Below are 22138 nucleotides of genomic sequence, written 5' to 3' on the forward strand. Positions count from 1 at the left end.
AAACTGAACACCCTTGCATGAGAAAAACACTCAGTACTAGGAATAGAAAGGAACTTCCTCAACATGATAAAAGGCATTTATGAAAAATTCACAGCTAATGTCATACTCAGTGGTGAAACACTGAAAGCTTTCTCCCTTAGACCAAAAACAAGACAAAGATGCCAGCTCTTCCCACTTCTATTCAATATTGTACTGGAAGATCTATCCAGGGCAATTAAAAAAAAAAAAAAAAAAGGCATTCAGTTGATTCAATTGGAAAGGAAGTAATAAAACTATCTTTATTTGCAGATGAGGTTATCTTGTATACAGGAAGTTCTAAGGACTCCACTATAACCCTATTTAAGGACTAATAAAATAATTCAGCAGGGTTGCATGATACAAGACCAATGATACAAAAATCAACTGTATTTCTATAAACGTTCACTGAGTAATCTCAAAATAAAATTAAGAAAATAATTTCATTTCAATAATTTCATTTCTACTAGCATTAAAACGAATAAATACCCAGGAATAAACTGGTCAAAAGAACTGCAAAACTTCTACTCTGAAAACTATAAAACATTGTAAAAAGAAATTAAAGATGTAAATATATGGGAAAACATTCCATGTTTATGGACCAAAAGACTTAATATTGCAAAGATGGCAATATTTTCCAGCATCATCTACAGAACCAACATAATCTCTATCAGAATCTATCAAATAATAATAATAATAAATATATTTTGGTCTCTGCCACTGGGTGCTGGCACTAAGCTAAAACCCTTGTAATTTCCTGAATGATGAAGATGATAGGAGCATCTTTTACAGAGCTCTAGAATCCCTTGGAATTTCCTGGGTGATAAATGCCTTTTATTTTTTCAAGTAGGCTCCACAACCAGCATGGGGATCGAACTCACCCTGAGATCAAGAGTCTCTACTTACTCGTGTTCTACTTACTGAGCCAGCCAGGCACCCCAGAAAAACCTTTTGTTCTAATGAGATGACTCCTAGATAGCTTCAAGGATTAGGGCTGGTCACCAGAAAGACCAAGCCATGATTAGAAGCTTGAACTTTCAGCCCCCACCCTCATTCTCTGGGGTGGGGAGAGAGGCTGGAAATCTAGTAATAATGGATTATGCCTACATCATGATGCCTCCATAAAAATCCCTAAAATAAAAATCCCTAAAGTATGGTATAAGGAGAGCTTCCAGATTGGCGAACACATCCATGTGCCAGGAGGGTGGCAAACTCCTACACCACAGGGCAGAGGCCTCTGAACTCAGGATCCTTCTGGACCTCACCCAACATACCTCTTCATCTAGTTGTTCATCTGTATCCTTTGTCATATAGTAAACTGGCAAATGTAAGTTACTGTTTCCCTGAGTTCTGTGGACTACTGGAGGAAACTGAGACCGAGGTCAGGGTCATAGGATGGATGAATCAAGAGCCCAAGGAGGTAAAAAGAGTATCCACATTTGGCTTAGAGTGTAGGTGCATGAGCAGAGTGTGAAGGCTTCCACACATATGGAAGACCTGGTATAGGGTGGAAACTCAAGCAGAACAAGGAGGGTGTTCACATAGGGTAGCAGTCTGTATTGGTGATTAAAGCCCAAGCAGGGAAGGAGGGTGACCACTGAATAGGGGTGGCAGAGTATCAGCTCAAAAGGCATGAACAAGGCATCCATATGGAGGGGCAACCTGTAGTTGGGCATCAGAGCCCAACAAGGGTGAAGAGGCACCCAGATGGGCACCTCCAGCACAGTGAGGACAGACCCTACCTCAGTGAAATGTTATCCGGATTAAATGGATAACATGCATAAAGCGAGTGAGCCCAGAGTAAGCACTGTCCAAGTATTTGCTATTAATGTACATAAGGGGCCCGGCATCATGGCAAACACAGAATATCCAACGAATGGTTGTTTATTATAGGATTACCATTATATGACATCCTAAATACCTCATCTACATACAACAGCTAGTGTTTGGAAGACGAGCAAAATTATTTCTAAAAATTAACTTCCCTCCAACCACTTAGTAACACCTGCATCCCTTTCATAACTCCATTTTTCCACCCAGATGTCCAAACTGGCTCTTTCTTATTTAGCTTTGGTTAACTTTTCCTTTCACGTTCCTTTGAACTCTCTACTCCCTTTCACCACGACTTCTTCACGATTTTTTTGATTCACACATTAGCACAAAACCCATCATCTCCACAGAAACAACACATGGAACACCTAGGTTGGTGGGAAGAGCTTAAATAGACTCAAATGTATCTCCCGCTACTTGCCCACATCAGTACATACAGTGTAGCTTGATACAGGTCTTATTTGTTTCATACCTGTCCGCGTTTTGGTGAATGCATGAACAGCCCTAGGTAGAGTCCCATGGAAGGGGAATAAGCAAGCCGTAACTTATGTCCAGTTCCAATACTGAGCTGAAAGTCTTTACTCACAGGAACATACTCCAGCATGTCGGCCACCATCAGGCACATTTGGTCCTGCTCAAGATAAGTCAACAAGTAGTATCAAAGAATATCCAAGTCAGGAAAAACAAACTTCTTCCCCTTTGAAAGGATGTGCACTCATCACACCTAGCACTCCTCTTTTATCTGCTGAGGGACACTAAAGATTTTTTTTTTAAAGTCTGAGATGAAAATGTCTCTTAAGTCTGATAAATAAGATCATCTGTTTTGCGTATGAATCCTGAAAACTGTTTTATCAACTTGCATTTACAAAACACATTCATTCCTCTTAAGTGAACATTATTCTCTGTACTATCTTAATTCTGTAGGATTCATAATTTAAAAATATATAAAAAAGGGGAGAAATGTATGAAAAAGCTAAATGAAACTGTCTGAATGTAGAAATGGCCTGCAATTTCCAAACTTCAGTGATCTTAATAATCTTTGACAGAAACAGCAAGATTGACTTCAATTCTCTCACAATTCGCAATGCTATTTTAACTTACAGTAACTATAAATGTAGCATTTACCTTATAAGACCACATTCGTAGTTTATGATCCTGGCACAGAGCAAAGATGAAGGCATCGTGCTCGACACAATGAACAGCAAGAGCGAGGGGACGATCTGAAGGCCCCTGGTCACCTCTAAAAACATAAAGCCCAATTTTAGGCTCGTAGTGCTCTAACTATCAGGTTATTAGAACTTGTTTTTAAAAACTTTTTTTTTTAACATTTATTTATTATGAGCATGAGCAGAGGAGGGGCCGAGAGATGGAGAGACACAGAATCCAAAGCAGACTGCAGGCTTTGAGCTGTCAGCACAGAGCCCGACGCAGAGCTCGAACACACAAACCGCGAGATCATGACCTGAGCCGAAGTCGGATGCTTAACCGACTGAGCCACCCAGGCACCCCAAGATTATTAGAACTTGTAATTAAACAAATAAAATAAAGTTATAAATGTACCATTTTGTTTAAGATTTTAAGTATTTCCTACATCCAACATGGGGCATGAACTCGCAACCCCAAGATCAAGAATTGCATGATCTACCAATTAAGCCAGCCAGGTGCCCCTATAAATGTACACTCTTAGTCAACACAAGGAACCAAGAGTTTACACGCTGGTATCAGATAATTATATTTTCTACTTGGTCTATAACCAATCACTATGATATACTTTAAAGGGCTCTACATAAGAAAGGAATAGAGTTTTAATCATCAGAAACTTCCTACTTCTAATTTTACACAAAATTAGTGAGTCAGGGCAGAGCACTGAGTTGAATATCATGAGAAAATATAGAAAAAATCAGTTTCTGCTATCAAGATGTCTGAGGTGTGGCTCTCCTCAGATGGACTGTGATATTTTGCAGACTCTTCTCCTTTCCAGTATAATGCTTATCTGCCTTAGAATAAGACTAGAATCACTAATAGTTCCTGACCAGTGCAAAAATGAAATTCTTGGGCCCTTTGGTTTGCCCACCAGACACCACTTACCTGATAGCTGTTGGCATCCAGCCTATAAGCAGTCTCTGCATTACTGAACTCTGTTTTAGTTCCACAACTGACACCATCCCTACGAGATTGAAAACAGACCAGTGACATCCAAGGCACCTCTTGATCAGACTCAGAGAAACTCAAAAACAAGGATCCATCCAATCATGAACCAGGTCCTTATAACAGGTGACAGGCTTCTCCATTTCCATACTGAATAAGAGGGTTTTAGGATGTACCTTTCCACATACATCACACTTAAAATATCTTGAATCATTATTGCATTAATAAAAATAGCACTAACATATTGCTAGGGAAAATTTTTGCCAAACAGTTACAGATAGTAACATGATTGCTGCTCAGAACAGTCATTCTTCCCAAAAGAATCATTGGGTTCCTTTCATGTGTCAGGCACAGTTCTAGGTGCTGAAGATGTGGCAGTAAACAAAACATTAAAAAGAAAACACCTGTCCTCATAAAACTTACATTCCACTGGGAGAAGGGCAGAAGCCGAGACAGCTCACAAACTAAGCAGAATGGTAATAAGTGAAAACAGAAAGCATACAGTGAATGCTGTGTGTGTATGTGCAATTTGGAAAAGGGTGGTCAGGGAAGGCCTGACACACTGAGGGAACATTGAGTGAAGACCTTAGGAGTTAAGGGAATGAGCCAAGCTGGCAGCTGGAGAAAGACTATCTCAGGCAAAAACCCTGATGTAAGAGTATGCCCGGTACGTTCAAGGAATTGCAATTGCGAGAAGCATGAGGCTGGTGTAGAGAAGGCGAAGGGGAAAAAAGAGGTCCCTGAAAGCCAACCCAAGGACTCTGGGTTTATTCAGAATGATATGAAGAACAAACCCTCACTTGAGGGCTTTGAGCAATGGAGTGACATGACTCTACTTAGATTTAAGTGTATCTCAGAAGTTTCTGTAGAGGGGTAAGAACAGATCTGAGGGATATTTAGGAAGATAATGCAATAATCCAGGCAGGAGACAGTGGTGACCTGGAGCAGGTTATCAGCAGCCGAACTTCCTTGTGTCAATTAACTTATTTTAGTTATAGTACCTCAACCTGAAGGTAGATAACTAGTCAACTCATCTCTACTACAGGCCTTAGACTAGGCTGTCTTACAGTTATGTCTTCCCACATTCCGAAAAGCTTTACAATTCCTCATCCGCTGTATAAAATCTTACCTTCTCAGAAAACAAACAAAACAAAACAAAACAAAAAACAGTAAAAGCACTAGAGACTCCTTTGGCAAGCAACACTGAATGATCAATTTCAGGGGGAGTAGAGAAGCAATTCCTGCCTTGGATGATGGGTATGGTCTTCTAAGGTCTGTTTTACTGCCAACATTCCTTGCTTAAAGTTAAATCCAAGTTCAGCTCCCACTCTTACCAGGTATGTCATAAGACGGTAGTTTAAGAACAAAGATTCCCCCAGAAGCAGACGGAAGAGCAAACAGAGCCTCCCCATCACTGCCAAGCCAAGCTGCCGAGGAGGTAGAATTAGGGGAGAGTCCAGGTACTGCTGGAATTAATTGAGAGTTGCAAGGATCCCTGAAATCAACTTTTCCAACGTCAGTAAATATTGACTGCATCTGACTTTCAATTACCAACTCCTGTGGAGTAATTAAAAAGAAAAATCTGTTAAATCAAAATAAACTGAATTTTGCTCAGTTCCTTTCAATGGCTACAAAAGTTTTAAAAGAAACAATTGAGCCTGGAAACAAAGCTGTTCTTTTTCATCAAGATTATTTCAACTTAAAAATGTGTCTGATCATTTTAAATTGTAACTATCAAAAGTATGCTTGGTAAGAGCTACCAAGAAATCCAATTTTCCTTCAATTTCTAAAGGTTATTGCTCCAGCATTAGATGTGTGACAACCAGAGTAACTTGGGAAATAAAGGATATTACTCTTAACCAACTTACACTCCTATACATCCGGGAAGGGTGTGGTAAAAGTAATCTGTGCACTGTCTGATTGGTCAAGATCAAGATTATCACATGATTCTGAGTCTCAGAGACGTGAACCCCTCCAGGTAAGAGGCTGCAATTTTGGAATTTGAGGCGAACTGCATTATTCAACAGATTTACGTCCAGTGACTCTTCCACCAGCTCCAATGTATCTCCAGAGGTCTTCCTATTAAAAAAGAGACATTTGTTTAAACAATTTATGCTTTCCTAACTGATTGTTGTCTTGAAATATATGGAAGTGGCTTCCAGATGAACTTTCCCAATTTCAAAGTTTTGGGTAAACAAATTCAGATCAACTTTTAGAATCTAAACCATCACGATACATTCATTTGCCAACCACAGCACCATATAAAATTCCAATCTTACTATATGATTCTCTGTTAAAATGGAGGCATTTCCAAACTTGATGGCTTATTTATTTAGGATGATGATACTCAAAGTAACTGAACCCCACTATAAAGAAATTCACACCATGCACCCCCATTACTTACAGTGGAATGCCTCTACTATCAGTACTACAGCATCATACTATGGTGACCCTAACAAATGTGACTCTTTCCCTTTCAGTGACTTCCTCTTGGATGCAGGGAAGACCTCTTCAGGCGCAACTCTGCCATATGGTAGCACTGGATCATAGAAAACACCGTGCTGGGAGGGCCCTACCTTCTCATCAGCTCATTTACCAGTCTGCCTGCATCCTCCCCTGAAGAGCGAGTCTCCTTCCAGCAATTCGAAGGCAACCTCTGATGTTCTCAAGTATATCCGTTCTGTGTCCATCTCTCCTTCTGCCAAAGCCTTCCCTCAACATTCAAATGCGCTCTTCCCTGGCCTCTCCCTTTCCATCACCCCATTCCTGCCACTATCTGGCTATCACCATCTCTCCTTTCCCCTCCATGGCCATGTCTTCTCTATCTCCTCATCTCCCTCATACTCTTCAACCTGCCCTCTTCTTACCAAGGTCACCACACCAATTCCAGTGGATTCCTCAGTCCTGTTCTCACTTGACCCCTTAGTCGCATTCCCCATACTTGACAATGCTGTCTTTCTGAGAGTTTCTTTCTTGACTTCGATGATACTACCCTCTCCTGCTTTTTCCCCGTGTCTCCAGGCATTCCCTCTCCTTCTCCTGGACCTGACGCTTGCATTTTATTTCCTCCAACCTTGATTTTCGGGTGTCTTATCTGCTTACTGTACCCATTCTCTCAAAGCGCATCTTTTCCAACCCCGAAGCTGTACGCGCCATGTGAACTCTAATTTCCTAGGGCTGCTTTGCTTCTGGTAACTCATGGCACGTCATCAGCACAATTTTTTGGACTCTCAACCTCGTCTCTGAAAACCTGCTTCACCTTCCTGCTTTATGGTTAAAGTTGGGTCCTGGATCTTGCCCTGAGGACACCCCCCAGAGTCCTCTCTAACGGTGGTAAGCTCTCTTTACCACACTCTCTGTGCTGGGGCCTCAAAGTAGGGCACAGCTGTCCTGCTTGCTCCCCACTGCCACTCCAGCGCCACTGTTCCTCCCTCCCTGCCCGAACTACTCAGCTCTGAGGCACGTGCAGCCAGATACCACCTACGACCCCTGCCCATCGCAGTTATCTGCAGGTCTCTTTCATTCCTTGAAGACTAGCTCCTGGCTCACTGTTACTCTCCCACACTTCCTTTCCCATATCTATATTTTTTTCTAATATCTCACTTTCTGCAGTTCCCCTCTAGTGTTTGCTCTTGACTGTGTATGCATACACTATTATACTTCCTCCATACACTTGCATTGCCCTCCTTCGAGAATTGGAGTTCTCTGCTTCTCTCACAGCGGTGCTCCTTAAGAGAGCTATTCTGCACTCACAATTCCTGTCATCTTCTCTCCAGAGCCCAGCCACTTCGGATGTTGGTACCACAGTGGGAGCAGTTTCTGACAAACCTCCACCACGCAGAGGTCTATTTTCATTTCTCTGACTTATATGCAGTACTTAACAGTTTTTCACTATTCTTCTCCTTGAAATATTTCCCTTAGCTTCTGAGATAACACTCGCTTTTTGTTCAACTCTTATGTCCCTCCTATTCCTTCCTAGTCTCCTTATCTTACTAAATATTGGAGTGCTCCAGGGTTTAGTCCTCAGACCTTAACTTTCCTCCACTACACGAGTTCTCAACAGGGGAACGATCTACCCCACTCCTTAATAACATTTAATAGTACCTGGAGAAATTTTTGCTTGTCACACTGGGGAGGGGGTGCTCTTGGCCTGTGGTGGGTAGAGACCAGAGATGCTACTCAATACCCTAAAATGTGCAGGGCAGCTCCCCACAACAAAGGTTTTTCTGGCCCCAAATGCCAATACTTCTGGCGATCTCTAAGTGATCTCATTCAGTGTAATAGCTTTAAATGCCATCTAATGCCAGCAATTCCCAAATCTATATCTTTAGTCCAAACTCTCCACTGAACTGGCTACTGCCTCAACACTTCCACCTGGATATCTAACAGGGGTTTCAAATGAAACCTGTTACAGAACACCTAGACTAGCAAACCTGCAAAACAAAGAGACCAAAACACCCACTTCACCTTCACTCTTCTCCAACTCAATTAATGGCATCTCTGTAACTTCCAGTTGCTCAAGACAAAACTCTGGAGGTCACCCTTGATGCTTCTCTTTCTGTATACCCTATATCTGAACCAATAGTAGTTCTAACAAACTCACCTTCAAGACATATCCACAAACAGAATATTTCTCACTGCCTCTGCCAATACCACCCTGTTCTAAGCTGCCAGCATCTCGTCTGGACCATGGCACCAACCTCCTAATCAGTCTCCCTGCTCCCAACCTTTCCCCACTATACCCTGTCCTCAATACAGCAGCCACAGCGATCCTCTAAAAACACAACCTAGATCAGGTCATTCCTCCACTTAAAACCCTTCAATGGCTTCTTCTCATCTAACTCAGAGCAAAAGTCGAATCCTTAAAGTTACCAACAAAGCCCTGATTTGACCCGTGGCTACTTTCCTATTCTACCCTTTGATCACTCAGCTGCAGACTCCTGGCCCCTTGCCATTCTTTGAGCACAATGAACAAGCTCCTGTCTGAGGTTCCTTGCATTTTTGGTTCCTTTTTCTTGGAAGGCTCTACCTGAAAAATCTCATCCCCCAGATACCTACTTCCTCCGCTCAAATGCCAACTTCTCACTGGGTCTTCCCTGACTACCTTCTATGAAAGGTAACTGCAGGCAGGTCCTGCAGGCATTTCCCTTTCCTCTCACCTTGCCTCCCTGTTCTCTATTCCACTCATCACTGGACAAACTGTACTTATTTGTTTTGGGGGGGTTATTGTTGTTTATTGCCTCTTTCCCTCCACGAGAGCAGAGACTTTGTTTTGTTCCCTGCTATATTCTCAGTCCCTGAACACTGACTGGAAAATATTAGGTACTAAAAAGTATTTCTTAAATGAGATTTGTACGTCAAACATAGGTCTCTCTTCTGAGCCTCAGACCTATACATTTCAAGGCCTACATGACATTTCTGAAGGGCTCCTACACAGGTAACTTCAAATGTATCGGAAAGAATTATTCACATCTCTCCATCTTCTTTTTATTAGTAAAAGGCAACTTGCCCACCCAATATCTTGTTAGTCACACCAGAAACCAGGGAACTGACTTTGTTCCCTCCGTCTCCCTTCCCATCTCCTACCCCATATTCACTCTGTCACCAAGTCCTAGTGAAACTGCCTTCTAAATGCATCTTAAATCCATCTATTTCTCCTTTCCTAGCTACTCCCGTAAGTGAACCACCAGCATCTCTCACGTGGGCCATCGTTAAAGCAAGCAGTTTTTTTGTATTATACCTATCTAACTGAAATCCACCTGCCATGAAGTAAAATGATTTTTTTTTCTTTTTAAAGAAAAGAAAAGGGGTCAAGACCTGAGCTGAAATCAAGAGTCAGACGCTTAACCAACCGAGCCACCCAGGCACCCCTAAACTGTTTTTTTTCTTAATGCAATTTTGGTTATGTTAGTAAAGAGTAACTCTTTAAAATCCTTTACTCAATTACTCAATGTGCTTGGGGGGAAAAATCCAAAACGCTTAGGAAGGATCTGAGGGTCCTCCATGATCTGAGTCCTGCTTACTTCCCCCGTCTCAGCATCTTCACACCACTTTCCATTTCGCCCACTGTACTTAAGCCACACAGATCTCCATCCAGTTAGTTCCTCAAACCTGCCCAGTTCCTTCTACCTCATGGATTTTGGATATGGTGATGCTGTGTGCTGGACGGCTCTGTCCCCCAATCCCCTCCCTGCCCGGCCAACTTTTCATCCTACAGATCTCGGGTTAAATGTGATATCCTTGAAGGCCTTCTTTGTCTCACAAATAACATTTGGTCCTCTCATTAGCCTCTCACAGCCCCTATACTTTTCCTATGAGGCAAGTATGAAAAATTTGTATTTATACACCTATGTCGCAGTCCCTTACTTTAGTGTCTTTTCCTTCATAAAACTGCACCATCAAAAGCAGGTCCACACCCATCTTCAAACAGCTACAACATCTTGCGTGATGGAAATGGTGTTGCTTTTGTTTACCACTCCATCTCTAGCAAACTTAGATACTAGACGTGCTCAGATGCCTGACGTGAAAGAGCTCAAATGTATTTGAAGAATTAAGGAAGCTGTAGAACACTATAAAAACACAATGAGTTCAAGTTTAAGACTGGACTTTGGGGCTTTATCCCATAAGCTTCATTTCCTCTGCTTTTAGTGCTGCCTGGAAGGGCACCTCTCCTAGTACTCTGCGTCTCCCTAATTTCCCCCTGATTCAGATGTGAAAACAGTCCTCTTTTCCTGTCTATTACCGCCTCGGAGAATGACATTCTGGGAACAGCCACGAGAAGTCAGAAGTCCAACAGCCCAACCTGCCAGGGGGGTTGGCGAACACAGCACTTACCAATGAATGAACCTGTTTCTGGTGACGGCGAACAACTTGCCACTTTCCAGATAACAGAAGCCTCCCGCGCTCTCACTGTATTTCACGGCTCCAGCCAAGGCATTTGCAGTCCCTGCAAAAGAAGATTGGTCAGCCCGCACACCTAGCTCTTTAGGGATGACAGGGACTGAAGGCACTGAGAAAGCAGAGGGTGACGACTGACAATCCATACAAAGAGAAGGGGAAGAAAGGAGGGCGAAGTAGGACACTACGGAAGCTGTGATCCCGGGGCTATAGGCATGTGGACTTAGGAGTATGAACGAGCGGTCAGACACGTAGGGACCCATAGGAGATGCCCGAGGGGAAGGACCGGATCGCGTCCTCCTTAGCTGTTTCCGTACCAATGCCGCACACTGTGAATTCCCGAAAGTGTCTCGGCCTCTCGCGCTCAGCACCGCTGAGCTCCACGAAGCTCCGTTCCAGGGCTCCCGCCGCCGCCATCTTCCCGCCGCCGCCGCAAGGCTCGACGGGACGCAAGCAAGGATGGGAGGCCATCGTCACTTCCGGGGGCGGGGCGGGCGGAGTTGCGGACAGGTGAGGAAGCCAGAGGAGAAGAGAGGGTAAGACCGTTCGTTGCAAGGCTTCCAGTCAGTTGGCTGGAGAACGAAAGTGGGCAGGGAGGAAGTCAGAAGGGAAAGGGAAAGAGCGAGCCGATTCTGCTTGCGGGAACATTCGCCTGGCCGGCTGGGATGCCCCCCAGGGGGCGGTGCCCTTTTCCCGGCGACCTCCGGGAGCGGGGCGGGGCCGGGTTTGTTTCCATTTTGAAAACCCGGGCGCGGGCCGCGGTGGAGCTGAGCTTCCCGGGAGGGGCGAGGTCCGGGGAGGCGGGGCAGCTGAGCGCCCTCTGCCGGGTTTTCCGAGTTCGCGGTCCCCCTTCCCTGCGTTGGGGTGGCAGTCCGTAAGTCTCCTGGTCTCCCTTTTGGCCTTCGGTTGACATGTGGGAGACATGTGGGGAGAGGGGATCTTTTGTATTGGAATCTTTTCAAGAGGCTGTATTCGTGTAATCTTGTGTAATGATACATATTGCGTTCGATAAAACATTGATAACAACTTGCTGAGATTACCTAAATACTGCTCACTTGCGTACGTGAAGGGAATTTGCCTTTGCTTCCATTCTTCATCTGGAATTTTGGAAGATACTGTGACTTTGCCCATATCTAGGGCACAATAGATGCCCAGAACTGGGGAAAATGCTGATTTTCAGGGGAAAATGTTTTTCTTTTTTCCTCAGTAGTCAACATTTGTTAAGCAATTCTGTTATTCTTGTTATTACCAGTGACTGCAACCCTTCGCTGTCATTCTCTGTTTCATTGATCTTATGCTGACCACTCCCGCCTAACTTTCCAGCTTGCTCCTAGGACACCAACGTTAGCAATGCCATCCCTCCATCCCACCTACTGTGTCCATTGTTCTTCCACCTTTTCACTGTCCCTCATTTCCTTGAGGTTTCCTTCTTGCTCTGCTTAAGTTCCATTTAAATTACTCCTTTGCCTAGCTCTCTTCCTCTTCATTATGCTCTGGTAAAAACTACAGCTTTGATTGAATCCAAGTCTGCAGCTGAACAGGGCTGGAATAAAATACGCAATCATACAGATGACTTCCTCTACCTCCATTAGGCTTCTAAACCTTGAGTGGGTCCATATTGCTGCCCAGCAAACACATCGTACTTCCTTTGTCCACTTATGGTCCAAGATATGAGCATTTCACAACTTCTCTAACCGGTAACACCTCCTCCCTCCTCCTCACTCTCAGCTTGCATTTTCACTTACAAGATTGATGCAATCGAAAGAGAATTTCCCTCACTACCACCTCTCCCTACCTGCCTTCATCTGTACCCACATACTCTGTCTTCCTGTACTGTTACCACTATAAATTGAACTGTCCCTGAACTTACGGGAGGACAACCTTTTTACATTTTTTCCAGATCACCTACTCAAGGACACCATTCTAGCAGTTATATCCTCTCTCCTACGTCTTCAACCCCTGCTCCTATTTACTGACTTGCTTCCCTAAGCACACAAACATGCTGTTATTTTTCCTTCTCACCACACACAGAAACCCTCATTTGATCTCTGCTTTCTTTAGCTACTATCTCCTACCTCAGAGCTGTTCTTCACTGTTAGGGCAGAATTCAAGAGCTTTTTGTTTAATTTCTTTTCTTCCAATCTCTCTCTTTTTTAAAATTTAGTTTAATTATTATCATTATTATTTTTAAAACTTACATCCAAATTAGTTACCATATAGTGCAACAATGATTTCAGGAGTAGATTCCTTAGTGCCCCTTACCCATTTAGCCCATCCCCCCTCCCACAACCCCTCCCGTAACCCTTAGTTTGCTCTCTATATTTATGAGTCTCTTCTGTTTTGTCCCCCTCCTTGTTTTTATGTTATTTTTGTTTCTCTTCCCTTATGTTCATCTGTTTTGTGTCTTAAAGTCCTCATATGAGTGAAGTCATGTGATTTTTATCTTTCTCTGACTAATTTCACTTAGCATAACACCCTCCAGTTCCATCCACGTGGTTGCAAATGGCAACATTTCATCCTTTTTGATTGCCGAGTGATACTCCATTGTATATATATACCACATCTTCTTTATCCATTCATCCATCGATGGACATTTGGGCTCTTTCCATGCTTTGGCTATTGTTGATAGTGCTGCTATAAACATGGGGGTGCATGTGTCCCTTTGAAAGAGCACACCTATATCCCTTGGATAAATGCCTAGTAGTGCAATTGCTGGGTCGTAGGGTAGTTTTATTTTTAGTTTTTTGAGGAACCTCCATACTGAGGTTCCAGAGTGGCTGCACCAGCTTGCAGTCCCATCTTCCAGTCTCTCTTAAACCCACTATTATCAGGCTTTTGCTCCTGCTGTTCTACTGAAGCAGCTTTTTTCAAGATCTCCAATGACATCCATTATATCTAACTCTGAACTCTTATTCCTTTTCCTTTTTTTAAAAAGTAATCTCTACACTTAATGTGGGGCTCGAACTCATGACCCCAAGATCGAGAGTTGCATGCTCTACAGACTCAGACAGCCAGACACCCCTGAATTCTTAACCCTGAACTTAACTTGACCATCTGCAGCATTTGAACAATTGGTTGCTTTCTTGCTCACTTTCTTCACACGGCCTCCAGGGCACCACACTACACTCTCTTGTTTTCCTCCCATTTCACTGACTGTTTCTTTTCAGACTCCTTTGCTAATTTGCTTCTCTTTTCCCCAACCCTCTTAATGTTGGAGTACCCCAGAGCTCAGTTTTTGAGCCTGTCTACAAATAACTCCCCTGAGGATTTCATGCAGTCTTCTGGCTTTAAATACTAGATTGCTACATTCTAATAATTCCCAGATGCAGATCTCCAGTGTAAAAACCTTTCTCCCTTGAACTCCAACCTTATGCATCCAACTGCCTATTCTTTTTCTTTTTTTTAGAGTTTTCATTTTTAAAGTAAGCTCTAGGCCCAACATAGAGCTTGAACTCACGAAGCCAAGATCAAGAGTCACATGCTCTACTGACTGAGCCAGCCAGGCACCCAGTCCCTTGAGTGCTCAGTCTTTGCATTCATCTGCCTACAAACATCACTGGGATTCCCCCACAGACCTCTCAACCTCAACATATCCAGGACTTAACTCATTTTATCTCACTCTACACCATTATGTGATTATGTGCCTATCAGTACCCAGTGACCTGATTTAGAAATCTAGGAATCATACTGGGCACAGAGATCCCAAAACCCTTGGAATTCCCTAAGTGATGAGAGGATAAAGGTGTCTTTTATTATGTTAACGAAATGACTTTTGGAAAGTCCCTAGGTAACTTAAAGGTGGGGGCTGGTTGCCAGGGGAAGCAACCGTGTGATTTGAAGGTTGGAACTTTCAGCCCCACCCCAGCCCCCAATCTCTGGGGAGGTTTGCGAGGTTGGAGATTGAGTTCAGTCACCAATGGCCAATGATCTAATCAACCATGCCTATATAATGAAGCCTCCGTGAAAGCCCCGAAGGGTGGGTTTGGAGAGCTTCAAGATTGGTGAACCAGAATAAACCCACTGTACTGTGCCCGAAATTCCATGGGAACAGAAGCTCTTGCATTCAGGACCTTGCCCTATGTATCTCTATCTGGCTGTTTATTCATATCCTTTAGTATCCTTTGTAATAAACCAAAATCTAGTAAGTAAACTGGTTTTCTGAGTTTTGTGAGCCACTCTAGCAGTTAATCAAACTGAAGGAAGGGGTTGTGGGAACCTCCAGTTTATAGCCAATGGTCAGAAGCACATGTGACAACCTGAACTTGCAATTGGCATCTGAAATGGGAGCAGTGTTGTGGGACTGAGCCCTTAACTTATGAAATTGATGTTATTTCCAGGTAGGTAGTGTCAGAATTGAGTTAAATTTGTGGGATATCTGGTCAGTGTCCACAGGAGTTGAGTTAATTGCCTGGTGGTATGGAAAAGTCCCACACACTGGACCTCTGAAAAGTCTACTTTTAAATATCATGACAGTAGGGATTAGGTTTCAACATACTAATTTGGGAGGTGGTGGTGAGGACACAAACATTCAGTCTCTAACACTTCTTAAAAAGTTTCAGGGACTCAAAAAAGCCTCTCAGGGGCTCCCTGTTGCCCTGACTTCCAAGGTCTTTGTCCTAATTTAAGCTTATCTACCTTCTTTAAATTCTTTTTTTTTTTTTTTTAATTTTTTTTTCAACGTTTATTTATTTTTGGGACAGAGAGAGACAGAGCATGAATGGGGGAGGGGCAGAGAGAGAGAAGGAGACACAGAATCGGAAAGGCTCCAGGCTCTGAGCCATCAGCCCAGAGCCCGACGCGGGGCTCGAACTCACGGACCGCGAGATCGTGACCTGGCTGAAGTGGACGCTTAACTGACTGTGCCACCCAGGCGCCCCTTTTATTTATTTATTTATTTATTTATTTATTTAAAAAAAATTTTTATTTTATTTTATTTTATTTTATTTTATTTTATTTTATTTTATTTTATTTTATTTTATTTTATTTTATTTTTTAAATTCTTGAATCTCCTTGAGGGAGAAACATTTACACTGTCCCAGGCGTAGACTGCCTTGTTCATACAGTGGGAGTCTTAACTTGAGTCCAAGTGGGATTTGGTCATATCTGGGCACATCTGTCAAACTTGTGTGATGGGTTTGCCCGAAACCTACTTGCTAGGGGACTGAAAAGGGACTTGGGGAAAAAAGTTTGCCTTAGGGCAAAAGGAACCTGTAGTAGTTTGATTTGGGACTTAGTTGTAGTGGAGGGATCATTGTGAGTACATTGTGATTCGCCTACCTCCCTGGTTCCTACTGGACTTATATCTGATGTCCATGGAGAGCAGAGTGGGGAACTAGGAAGACAAAAAGACTAAGTACATTATAAAATCTATAAAACATTGAGTGCCCTCAAGTACTGCGTCAAGACTGATCATGTGGAGGGTACACAAAAAGGAGAAAGCCAGTCTTCCTCCTGTGCAGATGACCCCAGAGCAGTTTTTCCAGTTTAAAGCCTCCAGCATATTGGAGGGGGTGCCTTCCAGAAGTCTGGTGACCAAAGGAATGGGGTGAGTACCTGGGAAGGACTTGTGTCCTAGAAAGCAGGGGTGGTTCCCCCAAGGAGACTGGAGCCTGGCCAGCACAGCAATTCTTAATAGTAACTTGGTGGAATTACCTGGATTACTTGAAGATGGATTATTTCATGAACACACATACTCCTTGGATACTCCCAGAAATGCTTGCGGGGCTCTTTAGCAGGGACTGAAAATATGCCAGCTGGAGTAGGTGGGACCAGAAGTCAGTGGAATTTGTTCATTTTATATATATGTGTGTGTGTGTGTGTGTGTGTGTGTGTGTGTGTGTGTGTGTATGATATATGATACATTTATATTTACATACACACACACATATCTATATATAAATCTTAATGCTTATTTTTGAGAGAGAGGAACAGAGGGTGAGCAGGGGAGGGGCAGAGAGAGAGGGAGACACAGAATCGGAAGCAGGCTCCAGGCTCTGAGCTGTCCACACAGAGCCCAGCACGGGGCTTGAACTCATGAACCATGAGACCATGACCTGAGCTGAAAGCGGGTGCTCAACTGATTGAGCCACCCAGGTGCCCCTCTTCATGTTTTTAATGTAATTGTACTTTTACCCATAGGTTGGGGAAATTTGGATATTACTGTATTGAACTATTTCACTCGTGTATGTCATGCTCTTAGAGTTCAGTGTGCTTTATTGTATGAGTTTTCTATTGCTGCTACAGTAAATGACCACAGATTTAGTGGCTTACATGGTTGCATAGGTTAGAAGTCCAACATGGGTTTTGTTGGGCTAAGATCAAGGGGTCAGTAGTGCTGTATTCTTTCTGGAGACTGTATAGGAGAGTCCCTTTCTGTATCTTTTCCAGCTTCATGATGCCAACCCTCTCCTTGACTGGTGGCCCCTTCTTTCATCTTCAAAGCCAGCAATGTCACATTTCTCTCTGACGTCAGAGAAAAGTTCTCTGCTGTGATTAGGTTGGGCCTCCCAGATCATCTAGAATAATCTCCTCATCTCTAGATCCTACAAAGTTCCTTTTGCCATGTGAGGTACTCAGTCACAGGTTCCAAGGATTAGTATGTGGACATCTTCCTTGGGTTGTGGGGAAAGGGGACATTTTTCTATGTACCATATTTACGATTTACTAAATATATCATATTCTCATTTCATTTTTGTAACATCCTTGTATGATAGATTATTCCTATAAGACAGATAACTTTTCTGAAGCACTTATTAAAAATATAGTTCCCATCAGTTGTTACTATCTTAACCCAGAGTTCAATATTAGCATTACTCACTAATAAGGACAACCAGCTGTAAAGTGCCTCCTGGGTGATGCAAAGTGAAAGAATATGGCAGCATCTGTAGAAGATTTTTAAACAACTTGATGAAGGTATTAACATACCATAAAATTTTCCCCTATAAAGTCTGCAGCTCAGTGAATTTTGTATATGTACATAGCTATGTAACCATCCCCACAATCTAATTTTGAAACATTTATATCATCCCCCAAAGAAATCCAATACCCATCAACATCACTGCCCCTTTCCCCTGTCCTCAGCGTCTGGAAACTACTGAAGTCAACTTTCCTGTTTCTATAGATTTGCCTATTCTGGACATCTTATACAAATGGAATAATATGTACGTGGCCATTTGGCTTCTTTAACTTGGCATAATGTTTTCAAAGTTCATCTGTGTTATAGTGTGAATCAGTACTAAATTCCTTTTTATGGTCAAACAGTATTCCGTTGTGCAGATATACTACATTTTTTTTCATCAGTTACTGGCCATTTGAGTTGTTTTCCTTTTTGGCTATTATGAATAATGCTGCTATGAATATATAAAGTATTCCTGCAAAAATGTTTAATCCAGATTGTGGTAGGCAGAGTAATGCCCTCCCTGCCCCCACAAATGTCTACATCCTAATCCCTGGCACCTGAAAAGGGTGCCTTTTGCTTCACATGGCAAAAGGGACGTTGTAAGTGTGAGTAAGGTTGAGGAACTAGAGGTGGAGATGTGAGCCTGGATCACACAGGTAGGCCCTATCTAATCACATAGTCCTTAAAAGGAGAGAGCATCTCCCTCTGAGGATGGAAAGGGACTGAGATGGAGCAAGAAGGCCAGGAGCAAGGAATGTGGGTAGCCTGTAGAAGCTGGGAAAGGCACAGAAACAGATTTCCCCCGACAGCCTCCAAAAAGGAATGGGAACCCCGCCAACTCCTTGATTTTAGTCCATTGATTTTTGCTTTTAGCTGAAGGGAGCTGCCTTGTCTATGATTATGCCCCCTGCAACCAGTGAGTGGCCAACATGGAAAGATCCTCCCCTCTTGCTTTGATCTAGGACAACTCTGAAGGACCATCTCAGCTCCAGGGTGCTGAGTGGGATGGGTTGAGGCCTCAACCTCTATTTCTGCCCAACCCTGCTTCCCTTAGTCCCTTCCAGGCACTGTTCCTGAGAGCAATCTGCACGCAAATCTCTGCCTCCAAGTCTGTTTCCTGGGGAATCCAACATGAGACACATGCACATGACATCTTGTCCAAGGATGCTCAGCCAGCTGGGAATCCGCAAAAAAAAGTTGAGGGGAGAGAAAGAGTTTAGGGGAGGATCTACTCTAAGTTCCAAAATTGGTGATGAAATATTGAAAAGAACGTCAGCTGGGCATTAGAAGGCCTGCGTTCAAGCTCTAGCCCTGCCTCACTGACCTGCTGCTGCCCATCTCCCTGCCTCTAAGGAAGAGGGTATTGTACTTCTTTTTAATGTTTATTTAGTTTTGAGAGAAGAGAGAGACAGAGTGTGAGTGGGGGAGGAGCAGAGAGAGAGGGAGACACAGAATCTGAAGCAGGGTCCAGGCTCTGAGCTGTCAGCACAGAGCCCGATGCGGGGCTCTAACCCACAGATCGCAAGATCGTGGCCTGAGCCGAAGTCGGACGCTTGACCGACTGAGCCGCTCAGGCGCCCACAAGTTCTCTTCTGGCACTGAAGCTCCAGATCTGTGACCGAAAAGCCAGAGACAGGCTGGATCTTCACCTTCATCTCTCCCTAATTTCCGAGTTCGAAATTGAGTCCCCTCCAGAAGTTCCCCAGGACTGAGGACAGGCATGTCCTTCCTGGGTCAAAATTGACTCTCGAGTCGCACAACTTGTGGCCTTTGGGACACTTAGTTCAGACTGTGAAAATTTCTTAGATGCTTGTCTATCACCAGGCTTTCCACATGTGCCGTATTCTCATTTCTGTGTTGATAACTTAAAATGTCATGCAATCAGTGTGCATGTTTTATGTAGTTTCCTTCTTTCCTTCCTTCCCTCCCTCCCTGCTTGCTTGCTTGCTTGCTTCCTTCCTTCCTTCCTCTCTCCCTTCCTTCCTTTCTTTTCTTTCTCTTTCTTCCTTTCATTTTCTCATTTCCTCCCTTTCTCTTCTCTTCTCTTCTCTTCTCTTCTCTTCTCTTCTCTTCATTCCACAAAAGTGTTTGTTAAATTGATGGGTGTCGCCTTAGAGTTTCCTAGGAATCCAATAGTTATAATGTTTACAGTGAGCTTTGTCATTCCTTTTCTGATCTTCAACATCCATCAGAGTCCTTGAAACTTAAAAGTTACCTAAAAATGTTTGAAGGAATTACTAAATGAATGAATAAGCCCGCAAAGGAATCCTTAGGAAACTCAAATACCTTTTGAACCATTACTATGCTGCTGTGGGATGACTGTAATATAAATGGAATCATACTGCCATCTAGTGGTTAGTTGGTGACTTCATTTAGAAGCAAAATGCAGAATGTTAGTAAGATTATTATTTACGCAGCAAATTTTATTAAAAGATACTTTTGTAAGAAAAATACTTTTATCACCTGACACTGTATTGTGAGAATGTCTTGGTTTGCTAGATCACCACTAATGAGTAAGTAGAAGTGAACGGTATTGTAAATTGAAGTTTAAAGCCGATTTTCCTAACCTAAGAGATATTCTTTGAAAGGAGAATTTGGTAGTTTATAGATTTTGGATACTAACCCTTTATCCGATATGTCATTTGCAAATATTTTATCCCATTCTGTCGGTTGCCTTTTAGTTTTGCTGATTGTTTCCTTCACTGTGCAGAAGGTTTTCTCTTGGTGAGGTCCCAATAGTTCATTTTTGCTTTTATTTCCCTTGCCTCTGGAGACATGTCAAGGAAGAAGTTGCTGTGGCCAAGTTCAAAGAGGTTGCTGCCTGTTTTCTCCTGTAGGATTTTGATGGTTTCCTGTCTCACATTTAGGTCTTTCATCCATTTTGAATTTATAACTCAATACCCCAAAACAAATAATCCAGTGAAGAAATGGACAGAAGACATGAATAGAAACTTCTCCAAAGAAGACATCCAGATGGCTAACAGACACGTGAAAAGATACTCAACAGCACTCATCATCAGAGAAATACAAATCAAAATCACAGTGAGATACCACTTTACACCTGTCAGAATGGCTAAAATTAACAACTCAGGAAACAACACATGTTGACAAGGATGCGGAGAAAGGGGACTCTTTTGCACTATTGGTGGGAATGCAACTGGTACAGCCACTCTGGAAAACAGTATAGAGGTTCCTCAGAAAATTAAAAATAGAACTACCCTATGACCTAGCAATTGCATTACCAGGAATTTATCCAAAGGATAAAAAAATGCTGATCTGAAGGGGCGCATGCACCCCAATGTTTATAACAGTGCTATCATGTCCATCAACTGATGAATGGATAAAGAAGATGCGGTAAAAAAAAAAAAAGATGTGATGCACGCATGCGCACACACACACACACACACACACACACACACACACTGGAATACTACTTGACAATGAAAAAGAATGAAATCTACAAACACAAAGGGACGCCTGGGTGGCTCTGTTGGTTAAGTGTCTGACTTAGGCTCAGGTCATAATCTCACAGCTTGTGAGTTTAAGCCCCGCATCGGGCTCTGTGCTGACAGCTCAGAGCCTGGAATCTGCTTCGGATTCTGTGTCTCCCTCTCTCTCTGCCCCTCACCTGTTTGCTCGCTTGCTCTTTCTCACTCTGTCTTAAAAATAAGTAAGACGTTAAAAAAAAATTTAAAACAAAAGAAATCTACACACACAACGGAATACTACTTGGCAATGAAAAAGAATGAAATCTTGCCATTTACAACAACGTGGATGGAACTAGAATGTATTATGCTAAGTGAATTAAGTCTGTCAGAGAAAGATATCATATGATTTCATTCATATGTGAATTTGAGAAACACAACAGATGAACACGGGAAGGGGAGGAAAAGTAAGACAAAAACAGAGAAGGAGGCAAGCCATAAGAGACTATTAAATAAAGAGAACAAACTGAGGGTTGCTGGAGGGGAGCTGGGGGGAGGGATGGGCTAAATGGGTGATGGGCCTTTAGGAGAGCACTTGTTGGGATGAGCACTGGGTGTCATACGTAAGAGATGAATCACTGGGTTCAACTCCTGAAGCCAAGACTACACTGTATGTTAACTAACTTGAATTTAAATAAATTAAAAAAAAAGAATTTGGTGGTTTAAGTAAGTATGGGAAATGATGATTAACACAGTTAAACATATTTCTTTTCTGCAGAACTTTTCAGAGACATTAATATGATAGCGTGTTTTGTGAAGCTGCGAGAGGGGCTTATGCGTGATGTTTTCCAGACACTTTATACTCTTTTCAGGGAACAACTCATTGGATCATTGTTTTATGGGAAAAAAATTCAGAAACACTGTT

The 22138-nt window shown here is 42.8% G+C and overlaps 1 protein-coding gene across 1 annotated transcript in view; it reads right to left on the reverse strand.

Annotated features, from left to right (window-relative positions):
- Window positions 1-11357, reverse strand: part of NUP160 (nucleoporin 160) — a 51468-nt gene extending 40111 nt beyond the window's left edge. Inside the window, exons 1-7 of the mRNA XM_047823898.1 lie at window positions 11208-11357; window positions 10828-10939; window positions 5862-6072; window positions 5328-5550; window positions 3934-4012; window positions 2971-3085; window positions 2318-2476 (exon numbers count right to left, since the gene is read on the reverse strand). Coding sequence (XP_047679854.1) covers window positions 2318-2476; window positions 2971-3085; window positions 3934-4012; window positions 5328-5550; window positions 5862-6072; window positions 10828-10939; window positions 11208-11307 — 999 coding nt within the window. The 5' untranslated portion in view covers window positions 11308-11357. The remainder of the gene's footprint in view (window positions 1-2317; window positions 2477-2970; window positions 3086-3933; window positions 4013-5327; window positions 5551-5861; window positions 6073-10827; window positions 10940-11207) is intronic.
- Between the last annotated feature and the right edge of the window lie 10781 nt (window positions 11358-22138).

The sequence above is a fragment of the Prionailurus viverrinus genome, chromosome D1 (assembly GCF_022837055.1).
Source record: "Prionailurus viverrinus isolate Anna chromosome D1, UM_Priviv_1.0, whole genome shotgun sequence".
NCBI lineage: Eukaryota > Metazoa > Chordata > Mammalia > Carnivora > Felidae > Prionailurus > Prionailurus viverrinus.